This window comes from Penicillium verhagenii, assembly GCF_028828195.1.
Source record: "Penicillium verhagenii strain IBT 33310 chromosome Unknown utg000007l_segment0_segment0, whole genome shotgun sequence".
NCBI classification, from domain to species: domain Eukaryota; kingdom Fungi; phylum Ascomycota; class Eurotiomycetes; order Eurotiales; family Aspergillaceae; genus Penicillium; species Penicillium verhagenii.
In genome coordinates this window covers 600,556-625,659 of record NW_026643171.1, presented here as the reverse complement: position 1 = coordinate 625,659, position 25,104 = coordinate 600,556, and the positions used below count along the sequence as shown (strand labels likewise).

Below are 25,104 nucleotides of genomic sequence, written 5' to 3'. Positions count from 1 at the left end.
CTTCATGGAGATCCCCTATTTTTTCCCTCCCATGAACTAAACCGAAATACCAATTGAACTCAGGGGAATAAAGGTGAACGTGTGTATGTGCCCGTGGTAAAGTGGTAAATGTGGGGGGTGCCGCTTACCCAGGTCGAGTAAGTATCGGCATTTAATACACATGCGTGTTTTTTTTGAACCGAATTTCCGAGAGAACGTGCAGGTACAGATTACAAGCATAAGCATAATCCGAGGTTGACTTGCCTTTTTTTTCTTTTCTTATTTCTTATTTCTTTTTTTCTGTGTTTCTCCCTCACAGCATGTGGAATGCACACGTGCATATGATCCGAAAAGGAGACATGAGATCGGATCTAGGCAAAAACCAAACCAAGAATGTTTCTTTTCCTTCTAGCCCGAATTAAAATTAAATGTACCTTGCTATGGAAACTCTGAGAGTCTATTTCCTTTGTTTCCCCGCGTCACTAGCGCAAGCCTCGGGTCTAACGGTTTTATTTTCAAGCGATTTTCTCAGAGATAGGGCTTAAGATGGCCACAGATCCAAGTGGAGAGAGATGTTGATCGTTATGACTGGATACCCTATACGGAGTAACAGTGTTACAGTGTAACATGTGCAGCCCTCGGCTGTTTTACAGATCGATTACAGATAATACATAGATAAAAAACAAGAGATAAAACAGAGATAAAACAGATCGGAGGCGGCCGTGTTTATCTTGCTACAAGATATAGTAAAGGCAAAGATGAACATACGGAAGTTCACCGGTATAGCAAAGTTCTAGCAGTTCTCTCTCCAAGGATCCCTCAAAAGTCAATTCCTTCCAGAATACCCAGATTACCCAGAATAGCCAAAATGTCCAGAAAATCCACGGAAATTGATTGAATTCCCCTCATTCCTTCCATGGTTCACTGACCTCAATCCCGCGTAATTCAATACCCATCTATACCATCTATACAATACTAAAAACACACAAATCTCCGGTGGGGCCCTATACCTCGAGCCCCAAAAAGCCCCAAAAAGCCCCCGAAATACTCCAAAAACTCCAAGCCTTTCGTCATTAACAAAAAAAAAATTACATATATAAGTTAAAGTGGGGGGGCAAAAAGCAAGAGTCCAGTTAGCGAAAGCGAAACAAGGGAGAGTAAAAGATAAAAGCGAAAGTCAAAAGATTGAACCAAAGGACGCCAGCGTCTCAGAATTGTAGAGACGCGGGAGGGTAAGGGAAAAAGGTCCCAAAGTCAAATCTCTACTCCAATAATCATCCATGATCCAGAAAACAAAAAACAAAAATAAAATCCCTTTTCAAACATCCCACGGCGAACTCTCCTGAGTCCTGACGATCCCCTTGTCTAGAACCATCGATGGGGGCCCAAGGTGAGACTAACCGGGACCGTAGCGGACCTCCTTTCCAGACGATCGGTTCGTTTCGAGTGGAGCTCGCTAATTCGGAGCTGCACCTTTTTTAAGCTGGTTTAAGGAACCTAGCACGGTTTAGCTGCCTTAGCAGGTTTGGTCCATGTTACCATTCTCCACTTTCGCAGGCCGGACACCTTTGCCCGTATGCGTGTTGTGTACCCAGAGAAATAAATAACAGAAAAAACAAAAGTACACGGATACGCAAAGAGATTCAGATTTCATGGAGATTTAGATTTAGATTTAGATTTACTCCGTACCTACTCCATTGTTACGTGTTGAGATGTTATTTTAAGATGTATAGATTCAATTTCTATTATAACATCATGAACATGGTCCTTTTAATTTCGCTGACGAACCTCTACTACTGTACAATGCAAAATCTAGAATGCAAAATCTAGAATGCAAAATCTACACGTCAATCCCCTGGGGCCAAAACGTAGATAAGAATAAGGCGTTTCCCGTCAACTTTTGTTCCCGAAAGCCAAAAGCCAAAATGGAAAAAAAATTATAGCGAAATACTGGACATTCCAATGCAAAACATGTACATAGAACACTGTAACCTCACCTCCTTGGCCCCATTGCTTTCTTATTTCTGTATATATCCAGTTCGAATCCTCTACGTAAGCTTGAACGCCAAGAGCAACATTGAACGCGACACTGACTTGATCCAAGCACTCGGTAATCTATCGGTAATCCATCGGTAATTTACTTTACCACGTACCGGAATATCGGAATCCTTCTGCGGCTTAATGTGCGTAACCCTGGAACAAATGGAGAAAAAAAACAAACCATCGTCTTTCACGGGGGCTAAGCAGGCATGAGATCGCCAATCTGTTTCCAAGATTCTTAGTAGATGGCCCCTACCTCTCCCCCTTTTCCCAGCTTCAAGATATTCATAGCTTCAATCTTAGCTAAAGCCCAGAATTAGAATTACCCATCTATTTTTTCTTCGTACTCCGTACCCATTATTAGCTTTTAGAGGGGCCATTTCCGTCTCCATTTTTGCTCCATTTCTATTCAGCTTTCGTCATCCCTTGCCATCATCTTCCTGAGACGGCATCCATTTACGCCCCAGTGGACTCGGGCTTGCATTTGGCTTGGGGGAGAGCGTACGGAGTCCAAACGGTTAACCGAGACTGGCGCGAAAGCCTCCCTCTCTCTTATCCAGTCTTCCCGGACCACTTTTTTTTTCTCTCCCGTGTCTGCAGGAACCAGGTACATGCACAACTGCATTTACTGAAGGATTCAGGATTCAGGATTCAGGATTCTTCAGGGTTCCTACTACCTTTAATTGCTGTATTCCGTTGGTACATACCTTGTATCAGGCTATGCACATACTAAATCACGTGAATCTACTCCGTACACGTCGGAGTACTCCGATCTCACTATCATGAGCACATCCCCAAGCTCGGTTCCACTTGATCTGGATTTTTTTACACGTGGATCTTTGCAAATCGAACTATGGAGTAAAAGGACAAAGATTTCTGCCAGATCCCAGACCACTGGGCACCATCGGTGGACTAGTTGGAAAATCAAATCTATTCTGTCTATAGTTGCCCCGGTAAACTGGGTCCATAGTACATATGGAGTATCTACTATATACAGAGGCGATCGTGGACCCATAAAGGGGGAGAACTAGTGTGCCTCTAAGCATTAAGGGGTAATACAGCCACAACCAACTATGCTGTACACTCCCGAGGTCCGTACAATCGCGATGTCATTTTGGCTAGCTACGGGGTATAGTTACATAAAGGGGTATTGATCATGTGAACGTTGTGGTCATATGGGTCATCGGTATCAATTATCAATTACGTACAGAGTGTTAATTCATATTCGAAATTTTCATCCCAACACAAGCCAAAGCGTTTCTTTGTGCCGAATATAGCACATCGAATCGCACATGACCATTCACGAGTATAGATGACTGGCCGATCTGCCTCATTCAAGGGTTGGTGAGATCAACAATAGGAAGCCCCAACTCGAGGGCATCACCAATCTCGGTATCGTCAGAGCGTTTGCCGACGCTGAGGTTATCAAGAAGCCCAATGTCGACATCTTCAGTCGCTGCAGCATCGTCAGAACGCTTGAGGATTTCCAAATCATCACCAAGATCAACGCCGTCAATGACGATATCATCAGAGCGCTTAAGGACTCCATTCAGAATGCCGACACCGAGGTCGCCACCAACAGAGACATCGTCAGAACGTTTGCGGAGGTCATTCACAAGCTCTTTGACGTCTCTGATAATAGTGTCTTCTTCGCGCTTGACGTTGTCACCGCCAGTCAAGATTGGGACTGCAGCGGCAGCCACGGCGAAAAGAAAAACAAGGCTGTATTGCATGGTTGGAGGATTGGTTGTGCTGGGCTTAGATAACAGCCAGAGTACAGACTACCATCTGTAAGTTAGTTTTGCTTGAAGCTACTAGTACATTATATATGGTGAGTATAGGACCTACCAGAGGGAGAGTATTTGGATATGGAGTCGATGTCAATGTACCAAAAAACCGGAGGAAAAAAAAAAGAAAAGAACCCCAGGGACTCAGGGATTGTTAAGCGCAGACTTAAGTATTAGATACCAAAAGATCCTTTACCTATCAAAGACCAGTTTAGACTGACGTGCTTCAGTCCGTTGAATAAAGTCCGTCGAGCCCAGACGTCATTTCCGCTTTAGGAAATGCATCTCTTTGGCTTAGGGTAGAAGATTGCGACGGGTGGGTTGACTGGGTTACAGAAGACCAAAGCTAACCCTCCACTTTCATAGATCAAAGAAAAACTTTTAACGCGGTACTGAGTGTGGTGACATTTGTCCGATGATGATCCCTGACTATTTGGGGTGTAGGAGAACCAGAGAAGGATGAAAAGAATGTGGTGATATCATTTCGGGATGCCGAACGGGGTTACTTTGAAGGTACAAACAGGCACACACCTTTCGGTTGAATACATAGAAACACTTCTGTACCAGTTGACCACCTGGGCAGTAATTCCAATTTTTTATAATGAAGTTGAGAATAGACATAGCTTGTACGTTGATTTCGCTTCAATAATCAGTGTGTGTTTATGTGTACATCCGTACATATACGCCACGTCGAATGTAGCTGCCAGAACCTTAACGCGGATAAAGTTACCGCCACAACCCGAGTTTCCAACGTTGCACTCAGCTCCTCTTCGAAAGACCCATTGATTAAATTTTACATGCTTTTTTTTCTAAGAAAAATCCCCGTTGCAAACTCTTGACTCTTGAGTGATGAAAGAAATATAGGCTACGTCAATCTCTGGGCGTTCGCAATTAAATCTGACGAAGTTCAGAAGATCTTTCTCTTTGGGCGTGACCTAAAGAGAGAGAAAGGAGAGAAACAAACCTCAAGCTGTACTAATGTATGTTATCAGCCAGTTGACGGTGAATTGGGCGCCGAAAATGGCTGGGACGCCGTTTTTGGCGCCCCTTTCACCGGGATCTGAGTCATCATTAAGCCACGTGATCACCGGTTAGTTAACTATAGTTTGTCGATCAATTGATTGACCCACTTTTCCAGTATACTCATTCAGGGAGCACTTAGTAGGTAGCTCACCCCCACCCAGTATGCCCAGGGCAACCGATCCAGATCATGGGTGCCGCAAAAAGCTGCTCTATTTGTTCACCGCTTATAGCCGCTTAATGTAAAATTAGAAAAGAAGCTTCTCAAGTGTATTGCTCGTGCTACAATAGATTTTTGAATATCAAAGGCCCAGGGACTCGTCTCCCTGCCAACTCTCATCTTCATCCAGCCTCTTACTCACACGACTCTGCTTTCTCTGACTCGATCAAGAAGCCACCATTGAGTGTAGATATTTGGCGAGATACACTCTGGCAGATACAAAAACCAGTCATCCTCCTCGTAAGGGCCTAGGCAATTTGTGCAGCGAACAGATTCATAATAGTCAGGATAGAACCCACTATACTCCCAATCAATGATTCCAGAAATCATGTACTGGTCGTTATCAGCCACTTCAACCATGATATTGTCCGGCCTGATGTCTCCATGCGTAAAAACAATGCTCGGGCCCGAAGTCCGCGTGTACGACGGAGATAATTGACGAAGAAACTCGACAAACACGCTGCCGCCCGCATGCGGGCTCGAGAACAAGAATATTTCAAATTCCTCCAGGCTGGTTATGGGTGTATTGCTCACACGAACATGCCTTCTAAGATCTTTGCATCCTTCACCGGCGACTCCACCCAACGGGGCCCCTTCGGTAAAGGGCAGGGTTCTCAAATCAGCAAGTATGGCGTTGAGTTGGTTCCTAAGGGAGGCTTTTTGACAGGGTTCAAGTGTTTGCCAGACTTCGCCGAGCGGCGTAGATCGCATGTAAGTCATGAAGAGTAAAGAAATTTTCCCCATGCGCACTAAGCCAAGCGGTCTTGGTGCTGGGATATTTGGCTTGTGATGGGCGAGATATTGTAAAGTGGTGTATTCAGTGTAGTGCTCCATGTTCCGAATTGCTTTCACAGCTATGTCTGCGGAGCATTTGAAGACGCCTTTGTGGCGGGCGAAAGGAGGTTTCCAAAGAACTTCGCTGCTGTGTAGGACTTCAATGATCCTTTGGGAGAGTTCGTCAGAGAGATGTTCCGCAGTCTGGGACACCGATTGGAGTAAGTTTTTAACTGATTCCGAAAGAGGGAAGATGATTTTGGTTGGGTCTGATGGACAAAGGGATCGTCGGATGTCTCCATCGGCATCAGGATTGAACTTTGCTCGCTCTAGTACACAAATATATTAGTTAGGGTATCATAGTGGTTTCATGGTACGTACTGGGAGGGGGCTCGGATGTTTTTCGCATTTCCAGGAGTCGGTTCACATATGCGGCGGGAAATTGCTCGGCCAAGTTGATCTCTGGATCTTGAACGAGAGCTGCCTGTAGCTTTTTTAAGACATGGGCATTGAACTTCGCGGCTTTCGATTTGTTGTTGGGCGGAGAGCCCTCCAAGTCGAAACCCATTTCCCCCGCGATCTTGCAAGAAGGAAAGTTGAAGTCTCTCGAGGTTGAGGATTGAATGCACAGGTGGATGTTCGTGTGGGAAAACAATGTGGAAGAGTGAGTGATTGATGAGGAAGCATGTCCAACATCATCCGTCCAGCGTAATTGCTATTACAAGTTGATGATCTGTTTCTAGGTACCAGCCCTACCTTCTGAGTACTAGTAATTCCAAAATCACAACAAAACCTCGATTTAGTTAACTATAATTTGAATGAATAGTAATCCGGGACAAATACTTAGAAAACAATCTTTCAAGCCTACAACGAATCGAAATTCTCGGACTTTTTTTTCTTTCTTTCCTTTTTCCAGCTCAGATTAACTACAGTCCTATTTTCTTTCAAGTACAACAAAATTGGGCTCTTTCAAGTCTTGGCTCACGAGACTCATGACAGGGAGATCGAGCTCTTCTGAGCCGCTCACATCATTGCTGGCGCCCGACGCGGAAGCCCAGTATAGAGGGGACGGGGGTCGATTTGGATACCTCACATCTCTAAATCTGCTCATCAGGTAACCCACACTCCCCAAATTAACACTTCTTTCCCAACTTTGCCGTCTATCAGGGAACTCGACTTCCTCCAGGTCAATGACTACCACTTTTCCATTATTGCAAAATAAAAAGTTGCCCAGATTCAGATCACAATGCTCAGCTCCGCACATGTACAGCTCCTTGAAAACATTCTCAAGCTCAGACTCAAGGATTTTCTCTGGGACGGTTGATTCATCAAATTTAGCCAGATCACGCAGAGTAATACCTTCGACCTCTGAAAGTATCAAGGCCGGGGACTCGTTGAAAGAGCCTTGGCCAAATAGAATTGGAATCATGGTTCCTTGAAGGTGTTGCAGCCTATTGTAGGCATTTATCTCTTGGAGAAATTCATCTCCCCATTCGGGTTTCTCTTGTTTGACGATGACTATTTCTGGAAACCCCTGACGAGGCTCCTCGAGTTCTATGCGATGTACGGTCGGACGAATTTGATTCAACAGCTCATCTCTTTTCACGGTGAGACGTTTGTCGCCCATGATGAGGGTCTATAATGTGTAAGCTCTGCATTATCAACTAATTCTGATATATGAACAGAGCCTTACCGGTAATTTTACGTGTAAAGACATGGTACTCAGGAGGTGTAACTGTGTAGGGCTCAGGACGCAATGAAGGAGATTAAAGAAGCCATAGGAAGGGATGGAATCAACTGGGTGAATGGTCACGGGACTTGATTACTAATGGAAAGGTGTCCGTCAAAGTGGAGGATTGTTTCATTCATTCAAAGTATTCAGGGTTGAGCAGGGTTGAGCAGGGCATACCCAGGTCCCGGGGAGAGCTCCAGGTTGCTTAGGGCGTGCTAAGGGCGGCACCCGAACTAGCTCAAGCTGTGCTCCGGGAGCCAATCTCTACCCGAACCGGTAGCTCAGCGACTCCCAAAGTCATATTGTAGGTACCTAGTAGTAAGAGCATACATGATACGTTCTTTGCCCCTGTGGAAGCTGTAAACAGCTACCTAGTTACTAGGTAGCTAGGTAGTATTCATGGTTCAGCACCTAATGTTTTACCTATCTCACATTCTTTCGCTCTCACCTTACTTGGCTTTACCTCTACTATGCATGTCTTACCCTTCTCCACCTGATTAGCTACAATATCGCTCTCGGACACACATGTAGAATTCATACGACGCAGCTACTACAACTATGAGACCTCAATTCGCAAACATACGAGAATGAATCACGTTGGTTTGCAACAAAAGCATAATTAATATCTCTAATAAAAAAGAACTTCAAAATAAAATAGTTAGTTAACTACATACTAAGCATTAAAATTAGCTGACTACGCCCAAAGTCTTAGCCGATGTAACCAATAAGCATTTCATCTGCGTATAGCTCCCACATGCACATCTGCGGTATACAGTTACAGAGCACATGGTCTAGAACACTTGAGAGTAACAAGGGCAATGTAACAAAAGTACGAGAAGGAAGAAGAGAAAAGAAAAAGAAAGATTTTAAAAAAGGCCCCCAACATTTCCAAGACACACATAACCCGGAAGTACCTAGCAGCTGACGAATGAAATACCGATCTCAAACCAACAGTACGAAACATGCACGATCGGGACTGCCCCTGCGCAATGCATGCACGCTGCAGCCGTGCCTCGGGAATCGGAAACTGTACATTGAAACCTTCCGTTACGATACGACTTTGGTATGTGTAAGTACGTGGTAACAGACGACTTCACCTACACAACCTAGGAGTATACTTACTCCCTTCCGTACCTGCATATTCTCGTGTCATCCTGGATCCATATGCAAACACCCGTAACCTAGGCTTCGGCACTCATCTTCATCTCCTCAATACTCAGCTCCTCATTTTCAATTTCAATTCCAATTCCAATTCCAATTTCAATGTTAATATACTATGCATACCCCATCAACACCCAATAGCGCGCCTAACCCTAACCGGCCAAACCACCAGCACAGGCAAATCAAAAACCGCCCAGGGAATCGGAAATTAATATAATCCCCGCTTCAGTCCCCGTCAGCCAGGATCGGCCGAATGGAGGATCCCGGGCCTAATTTCTTTCTTGTGCCACCTCCACACCACTCCAATCACGTCGCTGTATCTGCCTCGGTTCCGTACTACCGTTCTTTGCGATTTGATTAATTAGAAAAAAAAACAATATACATCCATGTAGCTAGGTCCCCGGGATAGTGTGAGCGAAAGTATAAATTATTGCTAAGCTTTGGAACTGCTTTGCGGGGTGTGATTTATGTGTGATTGTGTATATAGATCGGAGATAAATCGGAGAACCTGTGTTTTTGAAGGGGAATTTTGATTGATTGGTGGGGAATTCCGTGTGGAAACAATATCTGAAGCGAGGACATTGCGTAAGTTTGTGGAGGTTGTATTCGAATTCGTATTCGGAGAATACTAGTACATACTGGTAGAATGGGGCTCTCCAATGTTACATGGGTTTGAATTGAATTGGTGGGCATGTTGGTTGGCTCTAGTTTGCTGTGTTAACAGCCGATAACGGGGATCCATTCAAACATTGGATGTTCAAATGTCCACAGCGTATACGGAGGGACATTGGATTGCAATTTCCAACATTGAAAGGTTGCCACGGGCAGAGACACATACTAGTAGCGAACTACTCAAGACTTAACATCTAATGAATCAAGTACAATCAAGGTATTGAAGGATAAACACAACTAAATAAGGCTAATTTACATCGAAAAACCATCTTCTCTCGCAAACTGTTTAGGGCAGAGTATTTGACTTCCTTTTTTCTTCTTCTTCTGTGACCATCTCCCCCAAAAACTCCGCAAACAGTTTCTGCGACAGGAAAGATAAGAATGCTAGAACCGGGAATAAAAAAAAAGTAGAGAACTTCAAAAAGACATCTGGAGAGAAAAAGAGATGGGAGTAGCTCAGTCCTCCATCTCTTCATCTTCGGCGGCCTTGGAGGACACATTGCCGAACAACTCCTCGTTCTCGTCGTCTTCGATCGGCTCCGGCACTGTCACTGGCGCTTCTTCATTCTCTTCCTCATCCTCATCGTCATCATCGGCAATGCGGCGAGAGGCTCGATCACGGCGACGGGGTGCTGCAACTTCCTCATCCTGCATTGGCTCATCATCTCCATCACCGAAGAGATCTTCCTTCTCTTCGTCACCAGGGGTACCCGGTGCCTCTCCATCATCCTCCTCGTCCGAGTCCTCCACCCGTTCATTGCTCTTGAACTTGCTTTGGCTCTTACTGGTCTGGGCCTTGGCACCCGAACGACGCTCCAAACGGCGACGTTTCTTAGGGGCAGCGTTTTCACCTTCGCTCTCGGGCTCAGCGCCGCTGCGATCCTGATCATTCTCATCATCGGCAGCGATGAAGTCGTCACCACCCTTCTTCTTGCGTTTCGTGGCGGCAGACTTCTTCTTATTGCGCTTGACTCTCTCGCCGGTCGCCGAATCGTCGGTGAGCTCGGCTTCTTCACGAGCACGGTCTGCTTCGGCACGCTGAATGGCCTGTCGTTCGGCCTGTTCGGCCATTCCCTGGCGTTCTTCGGCGATCTTGCGCTTGCGTTCAGCCTCAATCTCCTGGGCCTTTCGGACCTGCTCCTCGCGTTCCTTAGCTGCGGCCTCACGGGCCTCACGAGCCTGCTGAAGTTTGGCAGCATTCTTCTCTTCGTATTCCTTTTGGCTTTGCATGGCACGGTCAAGCTGCTTGCTGATAGTGCGACCCATGTTTGCACGTTGCTCCAGAGCGGCGCTGGGATAAGGCGGGTTCTTCTCCTTTGAGATGCGCTCAAATGTCTCAATAGCCTCCTTGAGACCGTCAGCTGCATCTTGAACGTCTTGCAAAGTCTTTTGGGTGGACTGAAGACTGTAAGCCAACGAGGCAATCTGATTTTGCACAAAGGCCACATTGAACTGCAAGTGGAGCTGATCAGGGGAAACACTCTGTGCTCGTTGCGCGTACTCAAGGGCGGTCTTCATAGCCACAAGGTTCATCTCCTGCTTGCCCTTTAACCACCATACACGGCCAAGGCATGCGAGAATCTGTACGTCACGAGAGCGATCCTTAGATAGAGCCGTTTCATAATGCTCAATCGATCGTGAGTACTGTCGTAGCTCAGCGTAGACATGTCCCAGGTTGAGATAAACGCTGGGGTCCTTCAAGGTTTCTCGAATCTTCGAGAGAATCTGCACGGCAGTGCTGTGGTCCTTCTTGTCGTCGACGAGAGCGATGGCGATACCTTGCGCGGCGTAAGCGTTCTTAGGATCCAGCTGCAAGGCCTTATCGAAGAATTCCACGGCTCGCTGGTAAACCTTCCGGCGTTTCTCCTTCTCCTGCTCAGTGTCTCGGCGCATGTCACGGGCCGAGAGGAGATGCACATTGCCCATACCAGTCAAAGCGTATCGGTCATGCTTGTCGTGGTACTGCAGAGTGTGCTTGTAATGGCGCTGCTCGTGATCCTCGGCAAGATTGGCAACTCGCTTCTTAGACTTGCTTAGATACCAGCCAAAGAGCGCGCGAACCTCCAGGTTCGAAGATTCGACCTCGTACAACTTGGCCATCTTCTTGGGACCTTCATCGGTGGGACTCTGGCGCAAACTGATGTAAGTCAGTCGAGCACTAGCTTCTGTGTAATCGCTGTGTCGCTCCAAAAGACCCTCGTAGACCTTTTTAGCTTCGTCCCACATGTCGGCCGCCTCGTAAGTCCGACCCAGGTTATAACTGATAGTAGTAACAAGGGCATCGTTATCAGACTTGTCCTCCCTCTCTTGTGATTGGACGCAGGCATTGAGTGCTGACTGGAACATGCCACGGGCCAATGCAATCTTCTCGTTCTGATACAAAAAGGCACCCATGTTGTTGAGTAGTTGTGGAGGAAGACTGTTGCGTAGAAGATTCTTCATTTCTTCTTCGTCTTCGATTCCTTCCGGACGAGCACTCTGAGGAATGCTGGAAAGCTGGAGTTGCTCCAACTGAATGAGGCATTGCATACTCTTGTCGGGGGCATTGCCCTCGTACAGTCGAGAAAGGTAGACCAAAACCGATTCGTCAGGTGTCAAGTTGAGCTTTTCATCCTTCCACATCGATCGCACAGCCTCCAAAAGGGTGATTGCCCGCTTGACCTCAGTCGATTTGTCATCCTTGCTACCTGCCTTCTGAGCAGCAAACACCTCTTCTGCGTGTATCGCTGCCAGGAGTGTCATGGCCTCTGCGTTCTTAGATTGCTGAACGATTTTCTCCAAGCGGAATTTGGCACCATCAAAGTCCTTGTTTGTGACTTGCATCTGCACCGCACCAAACTTGGCTGGCAAATAACCCTTTTCACCACCACCTCGGGCTTGGTCTGAGCGGTTATAGTACTCGGTGGCTCGTGTGTTATCGTTCTCATAGTGAGCTTTGCGTCCGAGAAGATACCAGCCATCGCTGGCAATTGGCATGACATCCGTCTGCTCGATGGCCTTGCGGGCAAGAGTTTCCACCGTCGGGTATTGTTTGCGCAGGAGGAAATAGCCGCCGAACAAAGCACAGGTCATAGGATATTCCTTATCAAGCTTGAAGGCTTTTTGAGTGTATTGTGTCATGGCGATCTTGTACAAGGAACCGAATTTGGGATCAGTAGTCGATCGGCGGGAGCTGTCGTAGAGGTGATACACAGCAAGCAGGATATTTGCGACCTTGGATTCGGGGTTCTATAATAAAATCAGATTAGCCGATAGGTCTAGACAGGAATCCCAAGATAAAAAGAACATTACCTGAACAAGTGCTCTTTCCCAGGCCACCTTGGCTTGGTCCTTGAATCCTAACTGCCATAAACAACATCCCAAACCGATGCGAGGATCTGGGTCTGTGAGGTTTGGCACCTTCTGGAGAACTTTCTGGTACCCCTCTAAGGCTTCAGCATATCTTCCTAGCATGTAGTGTGCTCGAGCGCGTCCCAAAATCGCCATGATGTTGCGGCCACCGAAGGCCTTGGATGACTCGTCGAAGCATTTCAATGCCTGACGTAAAGCTTCCACCCTTTCAGATGTATCAATTGCACCGGGACGAACAGCACGGGGCGGGTATAGGGAGGCACGGAGGAGACATAGGACACCGCGAGCGAGGAACAAAGGTGGATAGGCCGGGTTCAAACGTGATGCCTCGTTCAGGGTTGAAGTTGCCAGCTGTAGGTAGTGATCCTTGGTCTTGGCTTGGGAGTAAAGCTCTCCTTCCGGGGCCACGCGAGGCGCTTGTCGGCTCTTGAGCATCAGAAGCCAACAAACCCAGCCCAGGAGCCCGAGCTTTTCTTTGGTTGCTCCGTGGGCCACGGATGCCAGGCCCTTGTTGAGGATGTCGAGGGCATGGTCGAGTTGCTTTCGCTTCGCATAAGCAAGCGCGATGATGACCCAGAAGTTTTTCGCTGCTCGTTCGTTTTCTAGGAGGGTGCATAATTCGGTAGGGTCTTCAGGAAGATCAAGGAGGCTGACTTCGACTTCGCTGTCAAAGCTGGAGGCGGGGATATCAATGGCATCGGGGATGTCGGCAAAGCGCAGGTTGTTCAAAGAGCTCGGGGGCGAAATTGTCTCAGTGGAACCGTTCGCATGGCCATTTTCGAGAGGTGCCATGGCTAGGTCGTGCGAATGCGCACTGGCTCGAGAGTAAAAGAGGTGATGCGTTGAAGATGCGGCTGGAATGAAAAGGAAATGAGCAAAAACTTTAGCTCATGATCAAGCAAGATTTCCCATCAGCAAGTGACGTTAGGAGGATGCGCAATTCACTGGAAGAACCTTGGAACCGTTTGCATAAACGCGCCAGTGAACGTCGAAGTGACCTCTCAGACCGCGGCGCCTCCATTGAGAATTGGAGCGTGGCTGGAGTATTGCACCGCCACACACCACACCGCCACACATCACAGTGGCTTCTCATAACTTTCCATCTCTCGGTTTTCACCGCCATTTTATCACCGCCTATATACACTGGTAGCTACCGCCTACTCTAGTAGCTACTGTACACGAGTAGCTATCGCGTACTTTATATAGAAATGTTCTAGCGCGTACAAATAAAAACATTCATCATATTATTAATAGAATACCATTTCAAGACTTATATTTCAACCAAACTCAGTATAATATACTGCCTGCTCGCCATGATAGATATAATGGAATAATTGGATTTTGTAACGGCAGAATACTAGGTCTTGGTGCGGCAGAAATAAAGACGGTGAAAACATTGAATGGAGGGATGGAAACTTAGAAGTTACGAGAAGCCATTGTCCAATCCCTCTGCCATTTTACTTTTCAAGTATCTCAATTAAATACTCCACACTTTCGGGATTTCTGCCAAGATGATTGGAACTTTGCAAGATAATTTAAAATATATTTATGGATATATACGATCCAGGTATTGATAGTCTTCAGTCGTGCCTTGGCCCAATGCGAATAATCCAGTAAAAGGTCATCTCCAAAGTAATCCAATCAGTGCAACCAATTACCCACAAACTTGTACAAAAACACCAAGCCACCCAAGACGACAAATAGTTGACCAAGCTCAATCCAGTGATGCAGTCTAACATGAGACTCCACATAACCAGCATCGAGAGCTACTTTCTGTCCAGGAGTGGCGTTTTTAGCGTCGATCGAGCCAGCCAGCTCAGAGGGGAATCGACCCGTTTCCCAATATTGATCCAACAGTTGATCTTTTTCAGCCCACCGAGCTCGCAACCATTCTTCAAACTCAGACTGATCATCCAATGGAATTTCTGAGACAGAGAACCTCCGCCAATGCATGTTTACCGAGGTCGGGGGGCGTCCCTGTAGGAATGTAGACCGGAGAGTAAAGTACTTGTCAGGATAGACACCATTTCTGAAGAACACAAGTCAATATATTTCCCAAAAAAAAATCCCACGAGAAGAGGGAAGGGGCGTTTTCAAAGAAACAAGACAGAAAAAACACATACGGTGGACCCTCGTAGGCGATAGTGCTGTCATAAACCCAGTCTACGGTCCCTCGTAGCTGTTGAAGACAGAAAAACAGGCCCGTCGATCGTGGAAGGATTTGGTGATTGAATGAGGGTAGACCTTGCTTCTCTCCAAATGCATCACTCCGCCGCTTGGTGTTGATGGACAGATTGGTACCCTCGGGAAATATCAGCAACCACATGGGATCATACTGGGTCCCATTTGTATTGGTCCCCGTGTATTTCGTCTTTAACTTTTGGAGGCGATACTGGATTCTGGCCTTGTCTGACAGCCACTTTCGCGCCAGAAAAATGAAACCATAAAACATCATTCCCTGACCCACAACAGGGATCCACTTGAGGGAGTCTTTGAGGATAATAAAGATACGGCCATGCATCACATTGGTGTAGGCAAACCACCACAAGTATACCCAGTCTGTATAAATTTGGTGGTTCGCGATCATCACTAAGCGATCCGGGAAGTCGGCCTTCAACATGCCATCTTCAGATAAATGAAGCTGACCTCGCACACTGGCATCTCCACTAATTCGGAACAACGTGGGGGTGCCCCATTCTGTGAGTGCGGTAATGACCAGTCCAAAGTTTTGTTTTGTATATGCCATATACGAGTAGTACCAGCTTTTGTTGATCAGGTATAGCGGACAGCCAGCAAGCTGGGTTATGAAGATGACTATGATGCAGCTGTTGAACCATGTTGCCAAAGCTAAGGATCGGAGTAGTTGCATCACAATGCCATGTTTCAAACGAGGCTCTGTGGGGGGTTTGGTGGACTGTTTTTGAAGCTCGGTTGCTTCTTTGGTGGGGGGTTTGCGCTGGCGAACCTCGGTTGAATTCATGGCGCAAAAGTAAAAGGCCCTGGATGGGCTAGCAGATGGAGGTATTCTCAAGTGAGAGACGGTCGGAAGCTTAGGACACCTCAGGTAAGTTGTTGCGCAATGCGTTCACTGGTGGGGGCGGAGGGAAGTTATTTGCTTTAGTAGTCAGCCGGAGCTGGCGGGATCGGGGTGATCGACAATCAGGGCACGGGCTCGGGCTCGGGCTGTTGTGTGCTCTTTCTCTCCACTGCAACCACCAAATATACAGAGGTATATCCTCTGTACAGAAATGAATATTCAAGGGGGTACAACTTGCTCTGTATGAGTTGAATACTAAAAAAAAAAGAATAAAGAAAATAAGAATGAAAGAGAGAAACGAGTAGAATTATATGTGGTCCCGTGTACAAACAAGCAACAAGCATAACGTCAGAAGCCCGAGAGCGGTGGGGCCTAATTATTGCTCTCCGCTTTTCTCTGCCGGGGCGTTCTCAGAGCTTCAACTTTTGGTGTCACAACTCCGACCTCTGAAATACTTTTGTTTTTTTCTTTTGTTTTTGTTTTTAAGTATCCTGGACCGTTGTCCGGATATGATAGTCTCTAAGCATATTACTGCATGACTGGCCGTCATCTAACCATGCAGTGTGCCCGTTTCAAAATCCCAGGCCTGCTCCTGCGGCGTTCTTTCTCATCATCTGCGCCGCGTCACGAGATCCGCGATATTAGCGCCTTATCGCAACGTCTGATCCCTAAATACCAAGGTGTGGCTGAACATGATCGTGTCTTGAGGAGGGCAACAAGAAGTTAACTCCCTTTTAGAATCCCAAGGCGAACTGCTTTCTCTCCAGTGGCCAGCGCCTCCACGAAACATCTTGCTAGTGCGCAAGGATTGCGCCCCAACTGTGACTGAATCTCTCATTGAATTTGCCAAGTATGCTAGCCTATACATGACGCCAGTAATATAGCGCAGTTCTCTAACAACTCATGTCCTCCAGTCATATCACCTCCACGTATCCGTCCACCGCCGTTGTTCTAGAATCGAAGACCGCCGCCGAGGTCCATTCGTCCCTATCGTTTCCCGTCTACTCCGCATCATTGGAAGATGATCCAACTGCGTTTCATAACAAGGTGGATCTTACAGTAACACTGGGTGGAGATGGCACCATTCTCCATGCGTCCTCGCTCTTTGCTACCTGCTCCAATGTCCCTCCGGTCCTATCGTTCAGCATGGGGACACTAGGATTCCTCAGTGAATGGAAATTCTCCGAGTTCAAACGGGCTTTTCGAGAAGTTTACATGTCTGGGGCTGGCGCTGGTGATCGTACGCATGTTCTGGAAGAGAGAATACAACCCATGGTAGAAAACAAAGAGCAAGAGGCTGCACTAGAATCTATGGGGCCAACAGGCTGGTCCTCAGTCCGGGGCAAATCGATGGGATGTACCCGTGGAGCCCCCATCTTAATGCGCAACCGTCTTAAGGTTGGGCTATTTACGAGCGATGGTCAAGAGACAACGCCCATTCGCGGCAAAAGCGACCAAGGGGAAGGAGTATACGTCATGAACGAACTACTTATCCACCGTGGTAAGGAACCACATCTTGCCGTGGTGGATATCTCTGTGGGAGGACGTTTTCTGACCGAGGCTGTGGTTGACGGAATTATTATTTCGACTCCGACGGGTAGTACCGCATACAGCCTCAGTAGCGGTGGCAGTATCGTCCATCCGTTGGTCCCTTCAATTCTGCTGACGCCTATTTGCGCGCGCAGCCTCAGTTTCCGACCCCTCGTGTTACCACTAAGCACGCCGATCACCATGCGGCTCAGCGAAAAGAACCGTGGTCGAGAACTGGAGGTTAGTTTGGACGGGGTTAACCTTGGAGAAGGAATGGCGACTGGCATGGAGGTTCGAGTGTGGAATGAGGAGATGCGACATGGGATCAATGAATGGCAGGGCGGCGTCCCCAGTGTCATGCGGAGAAGTATGGGGGATGAAGCGCACGAAGGGTGGGTTGGTGGCTTGAATGGACTCCTCAAGTTTAACCACCCATTTGGGGAATGATGCAGATAACCTTGAAACACCTACATATTAGTATGGTGATTTTGTATTTTTATATTGTTCTTGTATACTACTGGTACATACTATAAGTACTATAAGTACTATTTTTATTTTTATTTTTATTTTTTTCATATTTTTTATACCTAGTAAGGATTTATACCTGAACTGTACTCTATATGTGTACCCTTATACTTGAGAAACATTTCCCGTTCTTATTCGATTCCCTCTTATGTATGAACATTTGAATCTTATATTGCAATTTATGTATGTATTTCTTGTTATGTTAATTACCAAACTGAAAGTACTTAAGAACAAGGCCCAGATTCCTACAGATTCACAACCGTGGATCCCAAACCACGTTGATTGTCGCACTTGAGTCTCTATGATTGGTAGAAGCTTTGTTTTCTGTAGATTACAGACTCCATAACTTCCCAGTGATTGATCGAATTAGAATTTCCCCTAAAAAAATAATATACCAAGTTCGACGTGTAAAATCTAACAACTGTGGTAACAATACAAAACCCTCTCAGGGGAGATCAACCTTTTGCCCCATTCCCGCCCCAAACCACTTCTGCCCCCTTTAATCCATTCCCTTTCCTTCCCCCACCATTAACCCCATCCCACTTTTTTTCCCTTCCAAAACAACTTTTTGTCTTTGGAAGGTCACTTTTCGCATCGAGCTATCCTCGCAGTGCGAGGACCGCTCTGTAGTTTCCCAGGTAAGTGAAAGAAAAGCCCGATTGGTACGACCCCCTGGAAACCTAGTACGAACACGATACGCTCGTTTCGTTTCTCTCACTTCGTTTCGTTTCGTTTCCCTCCAACCCTTTGAACGCCCTACAATTTAATCGTGCGACAATACGCGAGACAAATTACAATACGGATTGCTAACCTGCTTTCCTCAAAGCCGAGCTTGGAGCAGGCCTCAGGACGTCTTGACGCGCATTCCCTTCTTCTACTGCCGCGAGCACTGTTCCCCGAAGTGACATCCGCCCGCCCATTCGGGACGAATCAACAATCATGGGTTCCTATGGCAAGTAAGTAGGCTCCGTGGATACGACCCAGAAAAATTCAATATCCAAAAAAAAAAAAAAAAGGAATCTCAACTTACAATCTTCAACCATGATAGTGGTACCGCGTACTCGCCGGATCAGTTCATGAATCCGGGGCCGGCCCCCCGCCCCCCAAATGATCGTCCCAAGTTGACACTTCCTACCAACAATGCCAACCAGGTGGCCACCTCATTTGGCCAAATGTCCTTGAACTCGCCAAGCACCCCAGGCCCCTCTGGCAACCTCTCGCTGTTCCCAAACACTAGCACCCCGTCCCTGGCCCGGAGCCAAACCGGCGGAAGCGGCGTCACCATTGTGAAAGAAGGCCCCGTTCGATGCAAGGAAGACAAGTTCCTGGCAACATGGAACCAACGCCAGTTGATCCTGCGCGAATACAAAGTCGAGTTCTTGAAGACCGAGTCCGGAAAAGTTGTTCTCTCGTTCCCCCTATCCACCGTCACCGCTGTTTCTCGTTCGGAGGATTCTAAGATGGCCTTTGAGATCACAAGACTGGCCAACCCCAAGGATGCAAACTCAAAGACTGCTATGATCACTCGCGATGTGCCTACTAAGACAATCACTTGTGAGGTGAAATCCGATGACGAGATCTATGAGTGGATCGACAAGATCTATGAGCGTTGCCCTGGTATGGGTGGTGTCAGTAACCCCACTAACTTCAGTCACCGCGTTCACGTTGGCTTTGACCCGCAATCCGGTGCATTTGTAGGCTTGCCTCCGGAGTGGGAAAAGCTGCTGACAGCTTCGGCTATTACCAAGGAGGACTACAAGAAGAATCCCCAGGCAGTTATTGAGGTGTTGGAGTTTTACTCGGATATCAAGATGCGAGAGCAGAACCCACAGTACTACGGTGGAATGAATGGCTCTTCGGGTAGCTCGAATAAGATGCCTACAAGCACATCGATGGGCAGTGGGATTGCTCCTCCCCGGCCTGCACCACCAGGTCCTATGCAGCGCCTAGACAATGGTCAGTCAATGCGTTCAGTATCTTCGCCAACGTCGGATCGATCAGCAGAGCAACAGATGCAATTGCAGCAGATGAAGGAAGCGGCAGACCAAGAGCGTCGTCGAGTGGAGGAGCTTCGCCGCAAAGAAGATCAAGAATACAATGCATCCATTCCAAAGACGCGCACTCCGATGGCCAAGCAGGAGCTTGGTGGATATGGTGGTGGTGGTGGTGGTGGTGGTGGCTCAGACACCCGTTACCAGCCGAGTCGCCCTGCTCCACAAGCGCCTGGCTCTTCTACTCGCAACCCTGGATCTGATCCCCGTCAGCTAACCGCCCAACGCCCGGCTCCCGCCCCTCCATCTTCGCAGAGTCCTTACGGTGGACAAGGTCCTTCCCGCACCCCTGGCAGCACCAGCACCCAGAGTGAGAACCAGGGATCCTCTTCGGGCTATCCTTCTAGTGACCCTAGAGCTCAGGCTTCGTCTAGCCGAGCTCCACAGGCTCAAGGACCTCCTCCAACTCGTCTCCCTGCCCCTGTGCAGCAAGTGAAGCCGTTGAACATTGCCAACAAGCAGCCGACCACCAAGGCCGTTCCTGATGGTATTCGCCAGGCGGAAGCTGCCTTGACCAAGAAGCCCGACCCCCGGCAGAAGGAGGTGCGTATGTCGGCAATGTCCGAAGTGGAGGTCATGGATAGACTGCGCGCAGTGGTGTCCAAAGACAACCCCAACGAATCTTACAGCAAGCAGCGCAAGATTGGTCAGGGTGCTTCTGGTTCTGTTTACGTGGCACGGGTTAAGGAGCAAGCAACATCTGCTGTGGCCCACGAGCTATACAGACAGTACGGACCGAGGTGCCAGGTTGCCATTAAGCAAATGGATTTACGCAGCCAGCCCCGTAAGGAGTTGATCGTTAACGAGATTATTGTCATGAAGGACAGTCAACACCCCAACATTGTCAACTTCTTGGATTCGTTCTTGCAAGAGTCAAGCAACGAGCTCTGGGTTGTCATGGAGTTCATGGAGGGTGGTGCTTTGACCGATGTGATCGACAACAACCCAGTAATTCAAGAGAACCAAATTGCGACCATTTGTGCCGAGGTATGTTTCTCTCTCTCTCTCTCTCTCTCTCTCTCTCTCTCTCTCTTCCTTTCTCTCAGGACATGCCACTAATAAATTTCGTCTTTAGACATGCAAAGGACTGGCCCACCTGCATAGCCAGAACATTATTCACCGTGATATCAAGAGTGACAACGTTCTTCTTGACCGTGTCGGCCACGTCAAAATCACGGACTTTGGCTTCTGTGCCAAGCTTACCGAGTCCAAGAGTAAACGTGCCACTATGGTGGGTACTCCTTACTGGATGGCACCGGAGGTCGTCAAGCAGAAGGAGTACGGTCCCAAGGTTGATTGTTGGTCTCTGGGTATCATGGCTATTGAGATGATCGAGTCCGAGCCCCCATACCTGAACGAGGAGCCCCTCAAGGCGCTGTATCTCATTGCCACCAACGGCACTCCACGCTTGAAGAAGCCAGAGAAGCTGAGCAAGGAACTCAAAGCGTTCTTGAGTGTCTGCCTCTGTGTCGATGTCCGCAGCCGTGCTACCGCCGACGAGCTTCTCGCTCATGAGTTCTTGCAGACTGGCTGCAGCCTTGCCAGCCTGGCTGAATTGCTGCGCTGGAAGAAAGCCACTGGCCAGTAAAGACTTTCAGGCAGGATTGGACATTGTCTTTTTCTCGACCACTTAATAAAAATCTTACCCCGGCATCCTTTTACCCCAGCATCCCTACGCCATGTTCCAAGTTACGAAGAATCTTTCCAGCCCTCATATGAGTTCGATTTAACGTGTCCCCGTTTTGGACTATTCTCACCTTCCCCCCCTATCTTCTGAATTTTGCACCTTTTACGAATGACCCGAACCGAAAACTGCATGGACATCCATTACCCTACCATATTCCCCCCGTGCCTTCTTCAGCTTATCCTTCAGATCTTATTATTTTTTGCTGCACCATACAGAAAACCTGGGCGTGGGTAATCTGGCGTTGATGAATCTTTGATTGCTACATTTCGTCTCTGCCTGTCTCTTAATGTTTCCCCCACCATACACAAGAGACTTCATTCCCCATACCATTTCTGCCTTTCTTTTCAGTTCCCATTGCCTCTGCTTGCTACTACGACGTTAACGAATTTGTGCACTGTGTACTTTGTGTCATTGCACCAAAAAGCGATAACCTTACCTAGCGTCTGTCTGAATTGAAGGCTTTTTTTTTCTTTTAAATTGTTCCTTGATGCTGTTCTGGCTTTATACCGGCCAACACAAATCCAGGAGGTAATTCCATGGTCTTGACAACACTGGACTACATAGCTAGAAGGTAGTAGCTCAATTTTGTTTCTTTCCAGTGATTCGTTTCCGTTACTCCACTTCTACTATTCAGTTCTTTCAGTATTCTATTCAGTTGTTGATGTTCCGTTCGCTCACTTCCACCACAGTTCCTTCACTTCCCCTCTACCCATATCTATCTCAATTACTCATTCTTACTTCCAGCCTTTCACCCTTCCCCCCCCTGCCATAAATATATATTATTTATTATAAAGAGATATCTATAATCTCTTATATTTATATTTAATATTATTTATAACCTGTTACCTTCCTCAACTTCATGCTAAACAAGCGCATCGAGTACCTTCAGTGCGCAACTTCACCTTCCTCAACTCTTATTCCCTTCAAGCACCTTACGGTGTTCAACTTCTCTTGCGCCGTTCAACTTCTCGCACCTCCTCTTACCGAGCGGTGTCCATGACCCAATGTCGTTCTTCACTCTGGTGAACTTCTGACAATCTCACTCCGGTCACCTACAACCCAATATCTCACTTCGGTTACCTATGACCCGTTGACCAAATCAATCATGTTCAACACCTTCTCCTATGAAATCAGTCGAAGGATTCTACACTAAACAACGGCTGCAAGCGTTCAGATCGCTGTTTTCCCGTGGGGAGACTCAGACGATAACATCAAAGCTAGGTATGCGAGACTGCATATTGATGCTGAAAAGTGGCGCGATGGCGAACGACCGACAGCGATCAAATCGACCATCTACTCGTGGGCAGATCACTTCAACTACTACATCTACAACAGTTACAACTTATTACTACCACAACTCCTACTACTACAACTGCTCCTAGTACTACTACTACTATGACAGATACAACTACTACTACTGCAATTACTATTCTTACAACTACTACTCTTACAACTGCTACTCTTACAATTAATATCGCTACTCCTACGACTCCGATCACGACTACCACAACAAGGATCAGAACCACATGCGCTCGATGATGTCCTTTTCAGGCATTGCTCGCGTTGATGGCGAATTACAGTGCGAATGTCTATAAGACGTTCATCATGTCAACTGCGAACTCACCGAATGACACGACATTGACCAAGGCTATTGGTCATGTTCTCAGCTTGCGGCGTTCCCTGACGAAGCTCGCTGTCGACAGTGGGAAGCGTGGCCGTGCCTTACGTGCCTGTCTCGAGGTCGGGGCTCTCGCATACGCTTTGCACACGTACATTGATGAATACAATGCCGCGTGGAACTTGGCAAAAGTTCGTCTTGTCGGGAATCCTTGCGCTGCACTAACGGCACACGAGATTCTGTGCCAGCAGAAGATTCCAAATGTCCATTTTACACCGGTACTTCCACCCATCATCACCGAACCCAGCACCTTCTTCCCTACTAAGCAGGAAACCCGGTGGAGTTACCTTGGTCTGGAGTTTGATGACGATGTAGTCGCTGATGACAAGATCATCGACGACGACAAGAGCGAGGATCGCGAGGATCGCGAAGATGACGAATGGGTCAATCCACTTGAGTGAACGTGCGTACGGTTATTACGGTTATGCGCTATCATCGTCGGTCTGATGCATGCTCCGGCTTCTGCCGTCGCCGAGGCCTGTGGACATGTTATGGCGTTCGGAGAACCATCGATTCCGACTCCCAGCCTTCTGGATATCGGCAACCTGGAAGTGGTTGAAGCCGCGATTAGTGACGTGGCGTTCGATGTGCGCGATAACGGCAAGCTGGCCCGAGGAAAAGTGGTCGATATGCTGGTTGACTCGGTCAGGAATGGATCTGGTACTACCACAACAACAACAAGAAGGATCAGAACCAAAGGCGCTCAATGATGCCGGTATCCTGTTCGCGAGAATAACTCAGGGAAACACAATCCGCAAGAATCTACTCGGTTGGGACGGAGCCGCTACCATCAAGGCCAAGGTCTCCCGAGACAGTGCGAAGGAGGAAGAGGGTTAGGATTCCATCTTCGAAGCGATGGAGGAATAGAAACGTAGTGGTGGAAAGCGCAAGGATTTAGCCAAGTTACTCCGAGGACTCGAAGAGTGAGGAATGAAGAGACCAATGATTCAATTCCGGATCTGAGCAGTGGAACGGGTCGAAGTGAAGACGAAGTGAGAGGAGTTCGGGTTTCGACCGATTCCAATGAACGTCCATCCTCCGACGTGAACACAAATCCCGAACCTGCGAGACCCGGCGAACAATCCACCGAGACCGTCAATCCCTTCAATGTTATCGAACCGAACATGAACCCAAATCCCGAGACTACAGAAGAAAGATGAGGTATTCAATAGCTGCAGAATATCGTGAAAAGAAATGGATTTACTATGTTTTTACTAGTTTAAACTACATTTACTATTATGACCAAGGACAACTAGCCAGAACAGGTAATACTAGGAGATTTTAGGTATTGGATCTCTAAATTTGCCAGCTTAATACCAATTACTACCTGGGAAAGCCCCCAGTCGCGAAATGCCACGGAATCCTGTGGTTCTATATGACAGGAAACCACTGTCTCTGCGATGGAAGTCAAGTGCTGAAGATGACGCAATGGGCCTTTGGCAATTGCCGACCAAGCGAGCACGGCATCGGCATCGTTCGAGTTACGGTAGCAGCAGGGTTAACCGGGGAGGACTTTGATGTGATCGAAGATGTGACTACCCACAACACTGAAACCGGCGGCGACGGCTGGATCTCACGTACCAGGATGATTACTGGACGGTATTGTGCAACTTGAAAACTATCAAACCGCCTACCTGTATTCTTTTTAGTGTCTTGAGTATTTGGGATTGCTGTGGTGAAGACAGATACACTATGGCTCTCTATTGCACCGTATAGTTATTGCATGCGTGTTATGTCATCGATTTCATTTGAATCAGTTATATGAATTAACATCGTAGAAATAATACAGCTTTGAGCTGCGAAGTAACCAGGCATATACACCCAAGCAGACATCCCAGGCCCAAAAATGGTGAGAAAAGA

At 47.4% G+C, this 25,104-nt stretch overlaps 10 protein-coding genes across 10 annotated transcripts; 6 read left to right on the top strand and 4 right to left on the bottom strand.

The window, feature by feature from the left end:
• Window positions 1–3,311: 3,311 nt before the first annotated feature.
• On the top strand, window positions 3,312–3,785 carry N7466_006925 (uncharacterized protein; the record flags this gene model as incomplete). The annotated part of the gene is made up of 2 exons (XM_057166314.1): window positions 3,312–3,325; window positions 3,380–3,785. The coding sequence occupies 2 exons, from the start codon at window positions 3,312–3,314 to the stop codon at window positions 3,783–3,785; spliced, it is 420 nt and encodes a 139-aa protein (XP_057019355.1).
• Window positions 3,786–5,184: 1,399 nt separating this feature from the next.
• N7466_006924 (aminoglycoside phosphotransferase family protein) lies at window positions 5,185–6,388 on the bottom strand (the record flags this gene model as incomplete). The annotated part of the gene is made up of 2 exons (XM_057166313.1): window positions 5,185–6,149; window positions 6,202–6,388. 2 exons carry the CDS (start codon window positions 6,386–6,388, stop codon window positions 5,185–5,187), a joined length of 1,152 nt encoding a protein of 383 aa, XP_057019354.1.
• Window positions 6,389–6,754: 366 nt separating this feature from the next.
• N7466_006923 (uncharacterized protein) lies at window positions 6,755–7,447 on the bottom strand (the record flags this gene model as incomplete). Its single annotated transcript, XM_057166312.1, has 1 exon — window positions 6,755–7,447. One exon carries the CDS (start codon window positions 7,445–7,447, stop codon window positions 6,755–6,757), a length of 693 nt encoding a protein of 230 aa, XP_057019353.1.
• A 2,394-nt stretch (window positions 7,448–9,841) lies between these two features.
• Window positions 9,842–13,528, bottom strand: N7466_006922 (putative RNA polymerase II transcription elongation factor (Ctr9); the record flags this gene model as incomplete). The annotated part of the gene is made up of 2 exons (XM_057166311.1): window positions 9,842–12,613; window positions 12,677–13,528. The coding sequence occupies 2 exons, from the start codon at window positions 13,526–13,528 to the stop codon at window positions 9,842–9,844; spliced, it is 3,624 nt and encodes a 1,207-aa protein (XP_057019352.1).
• Window positions 13,529–14,377: 849 nt separating this feature from the next.
• On the bottom strand, window positions 14,378–15,716 carry N7466_006921 (lysophospholipid acyltransferase family protein; the record flags this gene model as incomplete). Its single annotated transcript, XM_057166310.1, has 2 exons — window positions 14,378–14,765; window positions 14,860–15,716. 2 exons carry the CDS (start codon window positions 15,714–15,716, stop codon window positions 14,378–14,380), a joined length of 1,245 nt encoding a protein of 414 aa, XP_057019351.1.
• A 613-nt stretch (window positions 15,717–16,329) lies between these two features.
• Window positions 16,330–17,750, top strand: N7466_006920 (NADH kinase POS5; the record flags this gene model as incomplete). The annotated part of the gene is made up of 3 exons (XM_057166309.1): window positions 16,330–16,453; window positions 16,512–16,623; window positions 16,688–17,750. 3 exons carry the CDS (start codon window positions 16,330–16,332, stop codon window positions 17,748–17,750), a joined length of 1,299 nt encoding a protein of 432 aa, XP_057019350.1.
• A 1,017-nt stretch (window positions 17,751–18,767) lies between these two features.
• Window positions 18,768–21,467, top strand: N7466_006919 (serine/threonine protein kinase CLA4; the record flags this gene model as incomplete). Its single annotated transcript, XM_057166308.1, has 3 exons — window positions 18,768–18,784; window positions 18,877–20,866; window positions 20,955–21,467. The coding sequence occupies 3 exons, from the start codon at window positions 18,768–18,770 to the stop codon at window positions 21,465–21,467; spliced, it is 2,520 nt and encodes an 839-aa protein (XP_057019349.1).
• A 1,704-nt stretch (window positions 21,468–23,171) lies between these two features.
• N7466_006918 (uncharacterized protein) lies at window positions 23,172–23,645 on the top strand (the record flags this gene model as incomplete). Its single annotated transcript, XM_057166307.1, has 1 exon — window positions 23,172–23,645. The coding sequence occupies one exon, from the start codon at window positions 23,172–23,174 to the stop codon at window positions 23,643–23,645; it is 474 nt and encodes a 157-aa protein (XP_057019348.1).
• Window positions 23,646–23,690: 45 nt separating this feature from the next.
• On the top strand, window positions 23,691–23,954 carry N7466_006917 (uncharacterized protein; the record flags this gene model as incomplete). Its single annotated transcript, XM_057166306.1, has 1 exon — window positions 23,691–23,954. One exon carries the CDS (start codon window positions 23,691–23,693, stop codon window positions 23,952–23,954), a length of 264 nt encoding a protein of 87 aa, XP_057019347.1.
• A 665-nt stretch (window positions 23,955–24,619) lies between these two features.
• On the top strand, window positions 24,620–24,859 carry N7466_006916 (uncharacterized protein; the record flags this gene model as incomplete). The annotated part of the gene is made up of 1 exon (XM_057166305.1): window positions 24,620–24,859. One exon carries the CDS (start codon window positions 24,620–24,622, stop codon window positions 24,857–24,859), a length of 240 nt encoding a protein of 79 aa, XP_057019346.1.
• Window positions 24,860–25,104: the final 245 nt, after the last annotated feature.